The sequence below is a fragment of the Indicator indicator genome, chromosome 33 (assembly GCF_027791375.1).
Source record: "Indicator indicator isolate 239-I01 chromosome 33, UM_Iind_1.1, whole genome shotgun sequence".
In the NCBI taxonomy this organism is placed as follows: domain Eukaryota; kingdom Metazoa; phylum Chordata; class Aves; order Piciformes; family Indicatoridae; genus Indicator; species Indicator indicator.
Genome location: NC_072042.1, coordinates 956196 through 974879, shown reverse-complemented (window position 1 = coordinate 974879; position 18684 = coordinate 956196). Strand labels below are relative to the sequence as shown.

The window sequence follows — 18684 nt, the reverse complement described above, 5'->3', positions numbered from 1 at the left end:
AGCAACAGGCTGGCAGCAGTGTGGAGGTATTTAGGTACCTCACTATTCATAGATTCACAAAATGGTTTGGGTTAGAAGACATCTTAAAGACCATTCAGTTCCACGCCCCTGCCACGGGCAGGGACACCTCCCACCAGCCCAGGCTGCTTCAAGCCTCATCCAACCTGGCCTTGAATACCTCCATAGATTAAGGGCATTCACAACCTCCCTGGGCAATCTGTTCCAGTCTCTCACCACCCTCATTCTGAAGAATTTCTTCCTCATCTCCTGTCTCAATCTCCCCTCTTCCAGCTCAAAGCCATTGTTTCTCATCCTGTCACTCTCAGCCCTTATCAAAAGTTTCTCTCCAGCTTTCCCAGAGCCCCTTCAGGTACTGGAAGGTTGCTCTAAGGTCCCCCTGGAATCTTCTCTTCTCCAGGCTGAACAGCCCCAACTCCCTCAGCCTGTCCCTATAGCAGAGGTTCTCCAGCCCTCTGATCATCTTCATGGCCTCCTCTGGACCCTGTACAGCAGTTCCTTGTCCCTCTTATGCTGGGGGCACCAGAACTGGAGGCAGTGCTGCAGGTGGGGTCTAATGAGTGCAGAGCAGAGGGGCAGAATCCCCTCTGTGTCCTGCTGCTCTCCCTGCTTTGGCTGTAGCCCAGCACACAGCTGCCTTCTCAGCTGCCAGTGACCCCTGCTGTAGTCCCACAGTTAAAGAGAACTTCCAGAGAAAGGTGAAGGGATTCTCCACGGTGCCTCACAAAGAGAATGTCCTCTGTGGGGGTTTGCTTTGCAAATCTAACTCCCAGTACCACAGCTTTAGGGAAGCTTGCAGTTTGGAAGAAGGGCTGTTACACTTTGATTTGTAACTCAAGACAGCAACAACCTTCCTGAATCATTAATGATGCAACAACCATGGGGCACTTCCAGGAGGAGAAGTGAGGTCAAAATAATCCTCTTCACTTACATTTGACCAGCAGGAAATACTTTACAATATTCAGAAACAATATTGATGTTTTCCCTTTGCCATTACACCAAGATTCTGTATAAATCCAGTTGGATTTGTGTCACAGCCTCACAGATCACAGACAGAATTCTTCCAGTAGCTCCTCCTGCAGGATTTTAAATTACAACAAACCCTGCTGCCTTTTATCCATCTTGGTTTGAAGCCACTAGAAGAAATTAGGAAGGGGGAGTCCTTATCCTGTTAAGAGTCTCGCAGGGATGGAGAGACCAAGCTGATGAACTCCTGGACTAAGAGACCTCTGAGGTTTTCCAAATCAAGAACCCATAGCATGAGCCCCAGAGAAATGGGAAAGCAGCTTCCAAAAGCAGCCAGCAAGCCTTTGGAGCACAGCAGCAGCTGATGCAGCTGCTAACATCTGTTTTCATCTGTAGAACAGACACCTGAATCCTGACTCCACTTCAATGCTGTACTTGTAGCTAGGGTCCCACCCAACAGGCTCTCCAGATGCCTTCAGACTGACACCAGAGAGCAGCAGCAGGCCAGGCTGCAGCACACAGACACAAGGCAACATCTTCTGAGATCTCCCCAGGAGCTGGAGAAGCTGCAGCCCCCTCGGAGCCCCTACCTGGCATCCCTGCTGCCAGCCCCTGCCCAAAGGCAAGGGCAGAATTGACAGCTGCTGCAGCCACCAGGGGATCAGTCTGCTGGCCCTGCTGGTTCTGGTTTGGGGTCAAAGGACGCTGGCTGGCTCCTCCACGCAGAACCTGGAGGAGAGAAAAACATGAATCTGTTTACTCTGGGAGCCAGCAGCAAGCCAAAACAACCAGACACTTCATCAGCAGGTTGCTCCGAGCCCCAGCCAGCCTGACCTGGAATGGTTCCAGGGATGGGGCAGCTCCCACCTCTCTGGCCAACCTGGGCCAGGCTCTCCCCACCCTCAGTGTCAAACATTTCTCCCTTCTCTCCACTCTGAATCTCCCTTTTTTACTTCAGAACATCACCCCTCGTCCTGTCACAAAAGCCCCTGCTCAAAAGTCTGTCTCCCACTTCAAGTCCTGAAAGGCCACCAGAAGGTCTCCCTAAAGCCTTCTCTTCTCCAGGATGAACAACCCCAACTTTCTCAGCCTGGCCACACAGCAGAGGGCTTCCAGCCTTTCCATCACTGTTGTGGCCTCCTCTGCCCCCACTCCACAGTTCCATGTCTCTGCTGTGCTGAGGACTCCAGAGCTGGCCCCAGCTCTGCAAGGGGGGTCTCAGCAGAGCAGAATCTGGAAGTGATTCATCATCTCACCTCTTTCATTTCTTAATAAACTTTCACTACTCACCCTGTCAGATGTGTTTGCAAGCACCTACCCCATCCCAGACAACATTTGGTCTGTGCCACAGAAACACCACTGAAAGCTCACTTGAGCTGAAACATAAAAAGCTTTCCTCAGCCCTCATTTTGGAGCTGGGGGCTGATGACATGAGGTGACAAGAGGTTTTACCAAGCTGCCAGCCCCTGTACAGAACATTGGCCTGGTGACATGACATTTCCTCATTGGAAATAATGACCAAAGATCACACAGCAGCTTTCTAGGGAGCTCTGGTGGTTTGAACAAAGGTTGCTCTCCAAGGGGAAGATGGCAAAGTGACCTTTCCTGTAATTAACTGTGACAGGCTTGCTTTGCCAAAGCCTTTTACTCAGAGTGGTGATGCAAGAGCCTGCACCCACCAGGGAGGTCAGCTTGTTAAAGAGCCATCCCTTGGTAGGCAGCAAGAGGTAAGCTTGTGTTACTGACAGGAGAAAATGAGAGTCTGGGAGAGGATGATGAAGTTACCAGACTTAAGAGTCTCAAGAGTCTGCTATCACTGCCAAAGCCTCAACATGAGCTCTTCAGCCCTGGGAGCCTCACACATTCAGAGAACCATAGAATGTTTTAGGCTGGAAGGGACCTCAAAGGTCATCTAGTTCCAAGGCCTCTGCCATAAGCAGGGACACCTCCCACCAGCCCAGGTTGCTCAAGGCCTCATCCTACCTGGCCTTCAACACCTCCAGGGAGGAGACATCCACAGCCTCCCTGGGTGACCAGGGTTTCAGTGTCTCCCCACCCTCACTCTGAAGAATTTCTTAATCTCCAGTCTCAGTCTCCCCTCTTCCAGCTCAAAGCCATTGATTGCCCCTTGTCCTAGCACTACAAGCCCTTGTAGAAGGTCCCTCCCCAGCCTTCCTGTACATACTGAAAGGCCTCTATAGGTCTCTCCAAAACCTTCTCTTTTGCAGGCTGAAGAGCCTCAACTGCTGCAGCCTGTCCCTATAGGGGAGGGCCATCACTGTGTCATCATCAGAAAAGGCCTCTTCTAACAGTCCCAAGCAAATGCTGTGCTTTGCTCTGGCTTGCAGAGCTGAAGCCAATGAATTCAGCTGTGACTCTCTGAATGCCGTACCAGAGTGTTTCTGCTCCTTGGTTTCAAGACAAGTCAAAGGCTCTTCTCAATCCCAACTGAGTGTCTGGAGCAAACTGTCCCCTCTCACTGCAGGGAGCCCCTTACCTGCTGCTGGCCCTGCTGGGTTTGCTGCGTGGTTTGCTGATTTGCTGAGTTGGTTGCGGCAGCAGCGGCGGCAGCCTGCTGCTGGAAGAGGCTGGCAGGATAAACTCCCCAGGGTGTGACTCCATAGTACTGGTGAGGAACCACTGCTGGACCTGGAAGGGGGAAGGGAAGCAGTCAGCTTCTGCAGAGCGCCAAGTGGTCCACAGCAAAGCATGGGCAGAAAGAGCTGCCCATCATCTCAGGGTTAACAAATCCCATTCCAAGGTGATTGCTTTAAATCCCCTGCAAATACAGGGGGATTCTGGCATTTCTGGTATTCCTTTGGGAAAAGCTTCCAAGCTGGACCTGAAACTTCATCTTTACTGCCTTTTACCTTAGTGGATGAGGGCAAATCCTGCTACCAGTGAGACTGTTGCAATTTCACAGGTTTATTGGTGTGCTCTAATATTATTAGTGAAGGAAGAATACTTTAATCAAAAGAGAAGACAGCTTGGTTAAGCACAGAGATAGACCAGGCTCATCTAACCTCAGCTGACACAGCTCAACAAGCATCTAGCACTCAGCTTAAGAAACCCTCTTGGCAGCTGGACATCACCAACTTTCAAGTGATCTCCAAGCACCTTTAAAATTCTATTTTTTCAGCCCCTCAGCCCTTCTTTGCATTTGTAAACCACCACAAAACAGGTTGTATGGTCCTGGATCCTTTCACATTCCTAGAGTCATGAAATGGTTTGGGTTGGAAGCACCCTTGAAGATCATCCAGTTTCCCATAACATGGGCAAGGACACCTCCCAGCAGACCAGGGTGCTCAAGGCCAACCAGAGGCTTGGATCTTCTACAGCTTCTCTGGGCAACCTGTTCCAGTGTCTCACCACCCTCCTGGGGAACAAATTCTTCCTAATGTCTCATCTAAATCCAGCTTCTGCCTATGGGGAATAAACAAGTCTTCAGTGCATCTGAACCACACACTTAGCTGGAGTACAAATAACTTCTGAGTGGAGACACAGTTCACATCTTGAGTTCTAACCAAGCAACTTCCAGTGTTCTGTTGGGCACCTTGCAGGAAGACTCTGCCAGCAGAATACATGACACACACCAGAACTCTGAGTGCTTGCCCCAAGAGATTTCAAAGATTCCCCCAAATGAGGGATGACAGTGAAAAGGGAGCTGCAAAAAGACACTGAGTGGAAGCTTAGGGGTGACAAAGGGGAGGGAAACACAGGAATTGTTTGTTTTTTCATTTTCATACAGCAAGATGTGTTTGTCTCAAATGAACTGCAAAGCAACTCACAGTGCCACAGCCTGGGGAGACTCAGCAGCGCTTCAGGATATTCATTTCATATTCAATGGCAAAAATTCATCTTCCAGAAGTGTAGCATTTTGGGTTTAACCACTGCACCTTCCCCCAGTTCAGGGTTCTGTGATGCCATGAGCCCAAGTCCAGCTCCATGTACAGCAGCAGATGTGACAAGTGGCCTGGTGTCCCACACCAGGCTGCACAGCCAGGTTTGCACCCCCCAGCTGAGCTGTGCCACAACACCCAGCCTTGCTGGATTCCCTGTGCTCCCTTCAGCCACAGGAGGTGACTTTTCCATCTTCCTCACATTCATCTTTGAGCAACAACCCCTTGTTTCTTACCTTCTCACCTGGAAATTCAGGTGCTGCAGTAGCTACAATTAAACCAAGCTGCAGAAAACTGACAACTCTCACACCAGTGCTGCCCACCCCGAGCCCAGCAGTCACAGCCACATGGCTGGTTTGGTGGATTGTCACCTGGTTATACCCAGTCCATGCAGATCAGAAACCAACTGCTGGAGTGCTCCTGCACTCAACTGGAAAACAGCTGCAACTGCTCTGCCCCATGCAAGCCACTGGTGTGTGTCTGCCCGTCGGCTCCTGGGCAGCTGCTGCAGCATCCTTTGTTGGGCAGAATGTGGGCATCTCTCAGGGTTCTTTTCATCTCAGTTCTAATTACCAAACAAGCACAGTCAGGAGGGTTTCTTTTTTTTTTTTTTTTTTTGCCTCGTTAGAGGTTACTCAACAGATCTGCAAAGGCCTTAGGTGCTTAAAAGAAGAAGAGGCAGAAGAGTCTTTGAAGTTTGCAGGCAGCTGGGCTTTCAAGCACTGCGAGTCTGGCTCAGCTGGTCTGAGCGCATGCTGAGGCTCATTATTGAACAGTGTTCTCAGTGAGGGCAAGTGTGGCATCATTGCCAGACTGCTAGAAACACCCAGAGTGCTGCTTTACTTCAGGAGATACTGCACCTCCTTTTACACTTACTCAAGATACCAAATGCAGGAGACAATAAAAGCTCTCCCGATGCCTTTGAAAGCAAATCTTCCCACTGCTGTGTCTCACACGCTGGCTGCAGACACTCACAAATGTTCCTTTCCAGAAACATTAGCAAAAGCAGCTGTAAGTGTGTTCAGAGCAAGATTTGGCCTTTTCACCCCAGCCTTCACACTCAAATCTCTGTCAGCAGAAGCCAGACCTACCCCAGGCAGGAACAGCCAACCTCTTCTAGCCAAGGGCTTGGTGACCACCAGGTTAAACAGCTTCAAGAATGTCAGGGCTGAAAGCAGGAGGCTGCAAACAGCAACTTTATCAAATCCTACCAGTTCCTGAGATGATCACATCCCAGCCACTGGTATAGCAACCACCAACAGCCATGAATCGCAGAGTGGTAGGGGTTGGAAGGGACCTCCAGAGATCAAGTCCAATCCCCCTGCCAAAGCAGCATCACCTAGGGCAGGTCACACAGGAACACATCCAGGTGGATTTTGAAAGTGAAGGAGACTCCACAACCTCTCTGGGCACCTGCTCCAGGGCTCCTTAGTTAAGTCTTTTTAGGGATGGGGCTGAGGAATACCCCAACTCCAGCAGCTACAGTGCAGCCCCATCCCAACCCTGCCACACAGCCCTGGGCCAGCACAGATCCACGAGAGAAGCCCCCTGCATGGCACTGTGCCCGAGGCAGCTGGGCAGAGCCAGCTGGCTGTGCTCCCCCACCCCAGTCCTGGGTGGTGTGGGCATGCATCTAGACTGGTTCCCAGCTCTCAGCTGACTCTGTCTGGGACAGGCAGCACCAAGGGAATGGGGCCTCAGGACACCCAAGCTTTAGAGACACAGTGCAGGCACAGCCAGCCCCACTCTACCTTCAGCCTGCAGCACTGCGCTGTGTTTCTCCTGTGTGCAGCTTAGTCCAGCATCCACTTCTCTCCAAAGAACAGAAAGCCTTTGCTACCTCTAACACACCACTTCAGAGGCAATCAACAATGCCTAATTTGTCTTGCAAAAGGCAAGATGTCTTTGCTGAGTGACACCTCTCTCAAGTGACAGAAGGCAATTTCACAGTGATTTTGAAAGACAGCAGCCTCTTCCCCACCATTTCAACTCACAAGTGATTTTTTTTTTCTGGAGTCTAGGAAGCCCTTCCCTCTGCATTTAAATTTATTCTTTCAAATGCTACTATTGTTGGGAAGAAAAGAGTATTAGCAGAGGGCTGCCAGTCTTACAGTCATCAAAGAGCTGCCAGAACAGCAGAATCTTAATTGACAGAATTATCTCTGCCATAAAACACACAAAAGTTTCCCCTCTGCTCTAAGAGTAACTGTGAGCCAATAAACTACCAACAACTCCAAACTCAGTTCTTCCAACTCCTAAACTTTGTAGAATCCCAGACTGGTTTGGGTTGGGAGGGACCTCAAAGATCATCCAATCCCCCTGCCTCAGGCAGGGACACCTCCCACCAGCCCAGGTTGCTCAAGGCCTTCAACACTGTCAGGCTTGAAGCCTCCACAGCTTCTCTGGGCAACCTGTTCCAGTGCCTCACCACCCTCATGAGCAACAATTTCTTCCTAGTATCTCATCTAAATCCAGCTTCTTCCAGTCTGAAGCCTTCACCCCTTGCTCTTGTGTTTTCTCCAAGCCATTCCAATTTCACACTCGTATGTGCAGCAGGGAGTGTGGAGCAGGAGCCTTTATACAAAACTCTGAACATCTGAATACCCTAACTCACTCCTTACAGAGAAAAGCCTTTCAAAGCTGCTCCAGCCTGGGCAGAAGAGGTACTTTTCCCAACACAAACATCAACAGGGAGTGAAGTTTGCCTTTTTCACCTGGGTCCAAAGCCCAGCGAGATGGCTGCAGTGGTGTCACACTTTGAGAACCCTACAGCTCATCACACATTCATTTGGTTTGCTTCCAAGAGCCAAAGTTTGAGAATGATTCAAGCAGATCTACTGAGGCCAAGCCTGGGATGGTTTAGGTAACCTGGGCTATGCTATTTCCCAGCTCAAATTTCCCAGTCAGACATTCAGGCAGCTGCAGCTTTAACATTGCTGAGCAAAAGGAGAAAAAATCCCCAAATGTCACAACCACTCTTGTTGTTTCCTAGAAATCTGGCAGCAGTTACACATCTCTCTGAAATCAAGACGCTGACCTCCTGCTCCACTGAACTCCAGAGTGCTACTGAGGGGGTGCAAAGAAGGCCAACCAGAAGCCTCTTTTCATAGCACAAAGCTCCTCTCCTGCCCATGACTGGATCTGTGAGTGTTCCAGCACCTCTTCCTCAAGTCCTGTCTGAAGCTTCCTCCTCAGGTTTGCCACCAGGAGCTCAGGTCATTCACTCCCTGCCACACATTCCTCATCACATGAGGCTTTATTGACTCCTGGACTATTAGAACTATCCTTGTACTCTAGGCTCTTGGGTGGCTTCCAGACAATCCCAGTGTCCTTTGTTTGCCAACCTCTTATCTGCACTTAATCTTGCATTATTACACAACCAGCACACAAAACTCCCAACAGCCAAAAAGTCCAAAGCCCATCTTTAAGTTGTAATCTTGATTCTTTACACACTTCACCAGGATCCATTAAAACCTCCATCCAACTAGGGAACACTTCCTGAAATCCCATTTCAGAGCTTGACGTGACGCTGGCCTCAAAAGCTTAAAAGCTCAGCAGTGGTTATGTAAGAGGTGCTCAGCACTGCGAGGAGTCACGTACCCACCCCCAGCACTGCTGGGAACAGCCCCCTGGCCCCACGCCTTCTGCTTCTGGGGTGCCACCAACCATGCCAGGGAGGACACCAGCTGTGAGTGTGGCAGCAGTGTGCAGGCTACACTAAATCCCAGATTCATAGAATGGGTTGGGTTGGAAGACACTTGAAAAGCTCATCCAGTTCCAACCCCCTGCCATGGGCAGGGACACCTCCCACCAGCCCAGCTTGCTCAAGGCCTCATCCAGCCTGGCCTTGAACACCTCCATGCAAGGGGCATTCACAACCTCCTTGGGAAACCTGTTCCAGTCTCTCCCCACCCTCACTCTCAACAATTTCTTCCTCATCTCCAGTCTCCATCTCCCCTCTCCCAGCTCAAAGCCATTGTCCCTCATCCTGTCACTCCCAGCCCTTGTCCAAAGTCCCTCCCCAGCTCTCCTGGAGCCCCTTCAGGTACTGGAAGGCTGCTCTAAGGTCTCCCTGGAGCATTCTATTTCCCAGGCTGAACTGCCCCAACTCTCTTAGCCTATCCCTATGGGAGAGATTCTCCAGCCTTTTGATCATGTTTGCAGCCTCCTGTGGACTCTCTCCAGCAGTTCCACACCTTTGTGCAGTGCTGCAGGTGGGGTCTGAGCTGAGCAGAGCAGAGGGGCAGAATCCCCTCCCTGTGCTGCTGCTCTCCCTGCTCTGGATGCAGCTCAGCACACAGCTGCCTGCTGGCTGCCAGGGACCATTGCTGGCTCCTGGGAAGTTTGTCACCAACTGACACCCCCAAGTCCTTCTCCTCAAGGCTGCTCTCAGTCAGCACTGCTCTGAGCTAAATAGTTTTTGTTTAAACTGCAAAAGGTTTCCCCTCCCAGTGGCTCAGGGAGAGCAAATCCTGGTTCCGTAGATGTTTTTCTAGAAGTACATTCTTCATCCTCAACACTTAGGCAAGAACTTGATGGCACCCACAGCAAAAGTCCAAGGTACAACATGTTCCTCACACTGCCTGAGAAGCTGCTTTAGCGAGCTGTCATCTCAAGATACAACAATTTTGGCTGCAACAGTTGGCAAGAGTTTGGAAACTGATCCAGGAATGACTGGAAGGAAGATCTTGCACAAAGAGCCACCACCTTCACCTGCCATCTGGAAAACTACGTATTTGTGGCATGGGATGTTTTTACCTAGAGAACCTAAAAAGCATCAATTCTTAACAGGAAAGAGATCGTTTGCAGGATGCACTACAGGAAATCAAACCAAACAGCCACAAGAGCCAGTGTTCCTGGCAGGACAACACACCCTCCATCCTTCCAGCACTGAGTGAGTGCATTCTCAGAGGTCTCTCTCATGACTGGCAGTTAGCAAAACACCCCAAGGTTTATGTTTGCAAGTGATCTCACTTGACATTTGCTCTGGTTGTTTATCATAGAATCATACAATGGATTAGGTTGGAAGGGACCTACTCCAACTCCACTGCCATGGGCAGGGACACCTCTCAGCTAGACTTGGTTGCACAAGGCCTCATCCAACCCGGCCTTGAGGCCCAGGGAGGAGGCATCCACAAGCTCTCTGGGCAACCTGTTCCAGAGTGTCACTGAAGGACTTCTTCCTAAGATCCAGTTTAAACCTACACCCCATCAGCCTCAAACCTTTCCCCCTTGTCCTGTTGCTAGACACCCTCACCAAAAGTCCCTCTGCAGCCTTTCTGTAGGATCCCTTCAGGTATTGAAAGGCAGCTCTAAAGTTCCCCCAGAGTCTTCTCTTGTCCAGGTTGAACAACCCCAGCTCCCCCAGCCCATCCTCATAGTAGATCCTCAGCAGAGCAGAGATACTCAACAGAGAGCAAGCCCAGAGCAGCACGAGAGAAGATCGATCCAGCACGTTTCAGCCGCATAAAGCAGGGCTTCCAAGCCAAACGTTTCAACTCATCACTTCACCATCACCTCCCCACACAAACTGCAATGCACAAACACTGAATTTCCACAATCACATCACTCAACAACAGTTTTGGGACAGAAACTGGACAGGAACACACAGACAACTCAAGTTGCTCACCTAATGTGGCAGCTGCTGCGAGTCCAGCCGCATACGGATCCGTTCCCGGCGGAGCGGCGCTGATGATGTAGGGGTTGGGGACAAAGGCAGCAGGGGCTAAACCTGCTGAAAACATACCTGTCAGTGAAAACAAACTTCACTGGGACTGCAGCCCTACCAAAACACCTCTGCCTAGCTGCCTGGGGAACAGAGGAACTCAGGGTGTTTCACTGCCTGCAAGCTTTCAGGCTGCATCCTGGAGGGAGCGAGCAACTGCTGTGCTTGCCGCAGTCGGAGTGCTACAGAGGATACACCTGATGGGAAAGAAACCCAATGCCAAGGATGCAGCACCCCACAGGACAGCCCCTCACTCCAGAATGGACACTGAAGGGCTGAAACATGTCCAGAGAAAGGCAATTAAGATGGTGAAGGGTCTGCACAAGAGGGCTGGGTAAGCAGCAGCTGAGAGAATTGTTGGCTGAAGGGAGACCTTCTGGCTCCCCACAACTCCCTGAAAAGAGGTTGAAGCCAGGTGGGAGTTGGTTTCCTCTCCCATCAAGTGACAGGACAAGAGGAAACAGACTCAAGTTGCCCAAGGGAAGATTTAGATTAGACATGAAGAACAATTTTTTCCCCTTGATGGTTGTCAAGGCCCGGCCCAGGCTGCCCAGGGCAGTGGTGACATCCCCATCCCTGGAGGGGGGTCACAGCTGTGCAGATGTGGAGCTGAGGCACATGGTTTGGTGGTGACCTGGCAGCGCTGGCTTCATGGTTGGACTTGATGATCTTGGAGGTCTCTTCCAACCAAAATGACTCTGCTTCCATGAGGAAAGCTGAGGTGATAGAAGTCTGTACAACAGCCAGCACTGCTCAGTGTCTCTGCAGCACACACACCTTCACTCTTCAGGTGGCCATGACACCGGCAGCCATCAGCACTGGCCAACTGCCCTAACTGTTCTGTGCTTTCCAGCTGATCAAGAACCTCTCTACTCTACTCGCTGAGTTCCAAGCCCTCTACACAACATCAGGACTTGAACTGATTTGCTTGGGAAGAGCTCAGAGTACAGAGGCAGCATGGCAGGGCAGTGGCACTGCGAGTGGGCACTGCCTTCTGCTGCAAGGCAAGAGCTTCACCACTGGAGAAAGCAGTGGTGGGCAGGAGGGGGTGTGCAGGGGAGGGTGAAGGGGAGCAAGTTATAAAGCTAAATAATTTGAATTTAGGTCCATCCCTAAACTCCAATAAGCACATAAGTGCACTGCACAGAGCTGGGAGAGGCCCAACATGTTTGTAGTGGGCTTTAAGGTAGGGGAAACCACCACTTAAACTGGGGACTGTGCTCAGAACACTGAACTCTGAGGCAGTTTTTAATCATCCCTGAGTAGGCCTTGCACAGCTCTCCAATTTTCCTGTGCACAGGATTAAGTGCTTGCATCCCAGTTAATTGATCCTGGTTTAATAATATCAACCATGTGTTGGCATAAATTACAGCTGGAAGCTGAGTTCCAAGCCCAGGCAGCTGAAGCAGGGGAAGCACATCTGGGTGCTGACTGAATGGTGCATTTCCCCTCGCTGCTGTGGCGCTTACCCCAATCCATGCCCCATTCAGTGAGTCCTTCACAGGGCTCTCAGTGCTCAGCAGCTCTCTCAGCAAGGGTGAGATTGTCACTCCTGCTAGACAGGAGTGCTCTAGAGCTTTTAAAGAGAGGCCCTCCAGAGTTTTTCAAGTATCTCTTCAAACAATACAGCGCTGCTCATGTGGCAGTAATCAAAAAACATCATTAAGATGCTCTAATCCCAACCAATTCCTTTTTCCCTGCTACTTTCAGAGAATCACAGAGTGGGAGGGGCTGGAAGGGACCTCTGGAGATCATCAAGTCCAAAATCCCTGCCAAGGCAGGTTCACCTAGAGGAGGTCACACAAGAATGCATCCAGGTGGGTTTTGACTGTCTCTGGGCAGCCTGCTCCAGGGCTCCACCATCCTTAAACTAAAGAAGTGCCTCCTCATGTTTAGATGGAGCTTCCTACATTCAGGTTTGTGTCTGTCACCTCTTGTACTGTCACTAGGGACCACTGAAAAAGCCTGGTCCCATCCTCCTGACATCCACCCTTGAAGTATTGATCAGCATTGATGAGTCTTCTCTTTTCCAGATGAAAAGCCCTAATTCTCTCAACTTCTCCTCACCACAGAGATATTCCAGTCCCTTCAGCATCTTTGCAGCCCTTTGCTGTAGCCTCCCCAGCAAGTCTCTGTCCTTCTTGAACTGGGAAGCCCAGAACTAGACACAGTATCCAGATGTGGCCTCCCCAGGGCAGAGCAGAGGGGGAAGAGAACCTCCGTGGACCTGCTGGCCACACTTCACACACCCCAGCACGCCACTGATTTCCTCACCATTCTTTTTAATCAGCATGCCTTTTCACAGTGTGGGGACTAAGAGGAAGATGGGCTGGGTTCAGTGCCAGGCTTACCTATGTGAGGCTGGTGGGCAGCTGCCAGGGCGTACTGCTGCTGCTGCGCTGCCGTGAGCTGCTGAACTGCCAGGGCGTTGGGTCTTTGGAACAGCTGAGGGGACAAAAAGCACAGAGATGCTCCTTAACTCCTGCACAAAAAGCATCCTCTTACTGCCTTTTACAGCAATTCCTTTACCCTGGATTTATTTTCACAACCACAGACACTCCCCTCTGAAAGGAGACACTTCAAAAGGCACTGCACAAACCCTTTGGAATCAATTGCCTGTGATAATCCACCAGGAAAAAAAAAAAAAAAAAAAAAAAAAAAAGGACTTTCTGCAGCAGAGCTGAAGCACAACCAGGGCAGAGCTTTCCCTGCCATTCTCTGCACCATGTCCAAAAGCCATTTTTCCCCAAACTCCTCCCCAAACACACCAGCCCTGACTGCAGCCTGTGGATCACTGGTAGCTACTACAAGCATCCCCAGATCTTGAAGAGCAGAGAGAGGAGTGAGACCAGCCTGCAGCAGTGAGGGTGGAAGAGCTGGGACACCAATGACACCTCCTGAAATACCCTGGATGGTGAGCGGGCTGCAGAGCAAGGTGTGGGAAAGAGCTCAGAATCCCAGTATGGTAGGGGTTGGAAGGGACCTCTGGAGATCTTCAGTCCAACCCCCCTGCCAAAGCAGGGCACCCACAGCAGCTTGCCCAGGTGCACAAACGCCAGATGGGTCTTGAAAGCCTCCAAAAAAGGAGATTCCACAACCTCTCTGGGCAGCCTGCTCCAGGCCTCCACCAAACAAGTTTCTTTTCCTGTTCAGATGAAGACTCCTGCCTTCCAGTTTGTACCCACTGCCCCTTGTCCTGTCACTGGGCACCACAGATGAGGGGCATCCCCTTGCCCCTCACCCTTTAGCTCTTGCTGAGCATTGCTCAGATCCCTCCTGGGGCTGCTCTTCTTCAGGCTCAACACCCCCAGGGCTCAGTCTTTGCTCCTCACAGAGATGCTTCAGGCCTCTAACCATCTTTAGAGCCTCTGCTGGACTCTCTCCAGTAGTTCTCTGTCTCTCTTGAACTGGGGAACCCAGAGCTGGACCCAGAATGCCAGATCTCCCTTGGGCAGAGTAGAAGGAGAAGAGAACCTCCCTCCCTGCTAGCCACACTCTTCTCCATGCACCCCATAACACTCCACAGAGCTATCTGAAGAGCCTTCAGGTGAGATGCCAGCCTGAGGAGCTCACAAACTGGAAAAAATGCTTCCTTTACTGCTGCCCTCCCATCTCCAGCTTCTCCCACCTGAACTCAGGCAGGAAGTGTCCTTTTTCCTTCAGCACAGACAGAAAGCAGCCCTGGGGAAGTTCTGGTTAAGTCATCCAGAGGATGGCCAAGTCTGGCAGCTCCCAGCTCACAAGCAGCTCAGGAGCAGGGGGCAGTGTTCTTGGGAAGAGCCATTCTCAGGAAGCAAAGTGGATTACAGGAGTCTCTAAAGTAGCTTTGCTTAGGGGGTGATTTTCCTTCATTTTCACTCATTTTCAATTAATTTTCTTTTCCAGGTCCTTACTCTGAACTTCCTTCATAGCTTCTCATGCCTCTCGCTCCTAGAATCAATCCATTAGCAGAGCATCCCTCAGCTGTAATTAAATCAATTCAGGCTCCACCAGCTGAAGAGCCACTCTGAAACCATCTAGCAGCAACTGTTCACCCCTTCTGCTTCCTTCCAGAAGTGATCATTTCTGAGGTGTGAAGTCCTTCAGAAAGCCCTTTGAGAAATGTTTGCTCCCTCCACTCACCTGGAGAACTCCAGACCTAACCTCCATGCAATTTTCACACCTATTATCTGTGCCCTCCTCTCAGGCACCACAAGCCAGGTTCTGCAGCTGACAGAAGCAGCAATGATAAATAATTCTGACCAAATCTTTGGCAGAAGCTCCTGAGGGTCAAGAAGCAGCACAGAACAGTTTAGGAAATGAAGGGCTTATTTAATAGGCAAAAATGGAGCTGAGATCTTCTGGGGGCAGAACGAGCAACTGCTGTTGAGGCAGAAAGTCTGGAAAAGAGATGGGGGAGAAATTTCCATTCACCTTCTTCTCACAGGTTCACAAGGAGGAAAAAAGAAACATGTAAGGGATCAGTATCAGAGGGAAGATGTGAAAAATTGTCCTGATGGACAGTAAGTTACCCTTGGGACAGCAAGGTGCCCTTGGGGCCAAGGCCAATGGTCTCCTGGGGTGTATTAATAAGAGTGTGGCCAGAAGGTTGAGGAAGGTTCTCCTCTCCCCCTACACTGCCTCAGTGAGGCCATATCTGGAGAACTAGGCCCAGTTCTGGGCTCCTCAGTTCAACAGTAGTTACAGTCCAGTGGAGGTTATGAAGATGCTGAAGGGCCTGAAGCATCTCTGTGAGGAGGACAGGCTGAGAGCTCTGGGGCTGTTGAGCCTGGAAAAGAACAGCCTGAAAAAGGCTTAATGTCTATAAATATCTGAAGGGTGGGTGTCAAGAAGAAGGGGCCAGGCTCTTTTTGGTGGTTTGAGATAGGAGAAGGGGCAGTGCAGACAGATTGAAACCCAGCAAGTTTCACCTCAACAGGAGAAAAAAATTTCTTTGGTGTGAGGGTGCTGGAGCCCTGGAGCAGGCTGCCCAGAGAGGTTGTGGAGCCTCCTTCTCTGGAGACTTTCAAGACCCACCTGGATGTGTTCCTGTATGACATGCCTTAGGTGACCCTGTTTTGGCAGGGGGGTTGGACTCAATCTCCAGAGGTCCCTTTCTATGTTTCTACGAAACTCAGTACTTAAAGGATGCAGAATTGATGATCTGTGTGCCAAAAACCAAGTCACCACTGTTCTCCCCAAAGCTGTCTCACCCTTTAAGATGTTGGAGCCCTTCCATACCTCCAAGCAGTAATGCTGCTTGTGGAGAACCATCTCAAATCCCCAGCTCCTTTATGACCTCCTGGGCCATAAAGCACTCCCAGCAGCCACTGTGCACACCACATCTTTTTCTTCTTCCTCTTCTCTTTTTGCAAACATGCCATACCCAAGCACACTTCACGTGTAGCCAGAGCTGGGTTCTCAGGAGGGGAGATCCTCCTTAATGCACCATCTGGTGTTAGGAGCTGCAGCAAATGCTCTGCTGATATCTTCCACTGGAAAAAACCAAGGACACCAAGGGCAATGTGACCTCCAAAGATGGAATGAGAGCCACCAGCTCGGTAGGAGTCTCTAGCAACATCTCTGTGACTCAGCAGCAGACACAGAACTTCTTCACTGTTGGGTGTAGATAAAACCATTGCAGCCATCCTTGGGCTTGTGGTCTGCTTATGTCTTGAGTTCAGCAATGCAGCATTTTAGCTTGCTTCAGCTGCAAACTCTTCACAGAATGGTTTGGGTTGGAAGGGACCTTGTAGATCATCTAGTTCCTCCCCCCCTGCCATGGGATGCCAGGCTGCTCCAGGCCCCATCCAACCTGGCTTTGAACACTTCCAGCCTTGGAGGCTCCAATATTTTGAGCAACCTGTTCCAGTGCCTCACCACTGGGGATCAGCCCAGGACAGGCTGGCTCTGGGCTGGCAGCACACAGCACTGGCTCATGTGCAGCTCTGCACTCCCCAGCACCCCCAGGTCCCTTTCTACAGGGCTGCTCTCTGTCCATTCTCTGCCCAGCCTGCAATTGTGCTTGGGGCTGCTCTGGGCTTTGCTGAACTTCATGAGGGTGGCACTGAGCCACCTGTCCAGGTCCCTCTGGACAGATCCTGTCCCTCCAGTGTGTCAACCATGCAGCTTGGTGTCACTGCCAGATCTGCTGAGGGTGCCTTGATCCCACTGTCCATGGCACCAGCAGAGATGATAAACTGCACTGGTCCCACTACTGGTGCCCCCTGAGGAGCACCACTCATCCATCACTCATCTGCACTTAGACATGGAGCTACTGACTGCCAATCCTTGAGTGTGATCACTCCACCAGAACCTTTAATTTTCATATTCCTTGGCATCTCTGGGACCTCCTTTTGCAGGCTGGTGCTGTGCATTCCACCCAGGTGAAGAGCAGAGGAAGTGGTTAGATCACTGGCTGCCTGGCTGAAGGACAAAACCTCACTTGCCTTCTCTGAAGTCAGCTTCTTGTGCTCAGTTTCGGTGTGTGACAGACCTCTCGATGATCCATTTTTAGATGAGAACACAATCAAAAGCAGAAGCAGTTACACAGCTCCTCCCAGCACAGCATTTCACCTGCTGCTGTAGGAGTGTTGTGTTGTCCCCTCCTGTGAGCACAGCTGGTCACTGCTGAATGTGACTTCCAGACACCCTAGCACCACACCAGCTTTGTGCATTCTTCTGCTGCAATGGAGCCACAGCAGCCAAAATACTTTGCAAACTGTCAGCAGCTGCTGGAGATCACCTAAAGACTCCAAGAGGGAGATGGAAAACATTCATAGAGTGGTTTGGGTTGGAAGGGACCTTAAAGATATTCAAGTTCCAACCACCCTGCCATGGGCAGGATGCCTCTCAACCAGCCCAGGTTGCTGGTTGAGGCCTCATCCAATCTGGCCTTGAACACCTCCAGGGCAACCTGTTCCAGTGTCTCTCCACCCTCAATGTAAAGAATTTCTTCCTAATCTCCAGCCTAAATCTGCCCTCCTTTACCTGGAGTTACTGGTGTAAAAGAGGGAGTAAGAAACACAGTGGCTGGACAGGGTCCTTTCACCTGCTCAAGAAAGCCACCAAGAGCTGGTCCACATCCTCACATCAAAGAAACCTGAAGAGTGAGCTCCAGCCTAGTGACACTGCCTGCCTCAGACAGTATTCCTGAGCTCCATGAAAGCCACATGCAAGCACTCTGCATTCACACTGCATGGCATGAGGAAGGGCTGCACTCCCTCTGCCTGCAGCAGACCTCCTCTCAAACCTGTCTGGAGCTTCTCTTCCAAAGAAAGGTCAGAAAGATGTTGGTATCTAAGCCATGAACGTGGGCAGTGACTCAGATCAGTGACCTCTTCATACAGCAATTCCTGCTGCCTGCAGACCCTGACTCTAGACTCAACTCACCCAGGAGAGACTCAGTGTGAGCAGCTACAACTCTTGGAGCTGCAGATTCCCTTCTGCCTGTAGTGCATCCAAGGAAGAGAAGCCAAGGGAAAAAAAAAAAAAATCCCAATTTCAGGCTTTCCTTAGCCAGCTAAGTCCCTCTGCTGCATGAGCTCTGGGAATCATCACCTGCATCTATTTAGGAAGAGTTATTAAAGCCTCAATGCACTGTCTCCATCTGCTGATAGCAAAGACCTGGATTCCAAACAGCACAGCAAAAAACTCCAATCATTTGTTGTCATCTTATTTGGAACCCCACTGGATATGAAACTAAGGTTAAATTGTGTACCAGTATTAAATTGTGGTCTGCAGGAAGTGGCCAAAGGAGAAACAAACTCTCCTAGCAGGAGTATTAAGTCAAGTGCCAAATTCATGTGTGCATGGAGCACTTCAGCCTGTCAGAAACCAAATCCAGAGTGAAAGCCAACAAATCAGTGACCCAGGAGGGGCTCAGAAGGAGCTTTCACCCCTCACACGTGCACACAACAGAAGCGCCATGTCTGAAATGTTCATCCAGGGAATTCCAAGACACCAGAACACAGCAATGCAGAGTGATGGGACAGGGTAAGATGAGATTGCTCTAAGCCAGTTTCTTCTTCAATATAAACATCTGACATCTCTAATCAGATTACACCTGCTTAAGACCTTCCCTTCTTAATATTGCTT

General features: G+C 50.5%; 1 protein-coding gene and 1 non-coding gene across 3 annotated transcripts in view; both read right to left on the bottom strand.

Annotated features, from left to right (window-relative positions):
• PUM1 (pumilio RNA binding family member 1) overlaps positions 1 to 18684 on the bottom strand; it is a 90708-nt gene that overhangs the window by 29901 nt on the left and 42123 nt on the right. For both annotated transcript variants that reach the window (XM_054395399.1, XM_054395401.1), the window contains exons 7-10: positions 12960 to 13053; positions 10513 to 10614; positions 3482 to 3633; positions 1575 to 1713 (exon numbers count right to left, since the gene is read on the bottom strand). In XM_054395399.1, coding sequence (XP_054251374.1) covers positions 1575 to 1713; positions 3482 to 3633; positions 10513 to 10614; positions 12960 to 13053 — 487 coding nt within the window. The remainder of the gene's footprint in view (positions 1 to 1574; positions 1714 to 3481; positions 3634 to 10512; positions 10615 to 12959; positions 13054 to 18684) is intronic.
• On the bottom strand, positions 5613 to 5696 carry LOC128977821 (small nucleolar RNA SNORD103/SNORD85). The gene has a single exon (XR_008489434.1). It is a non-coding gene; the product is annotated as a small nucleolar RNA SNORD103/SNORD85 (small nucleolar RNA).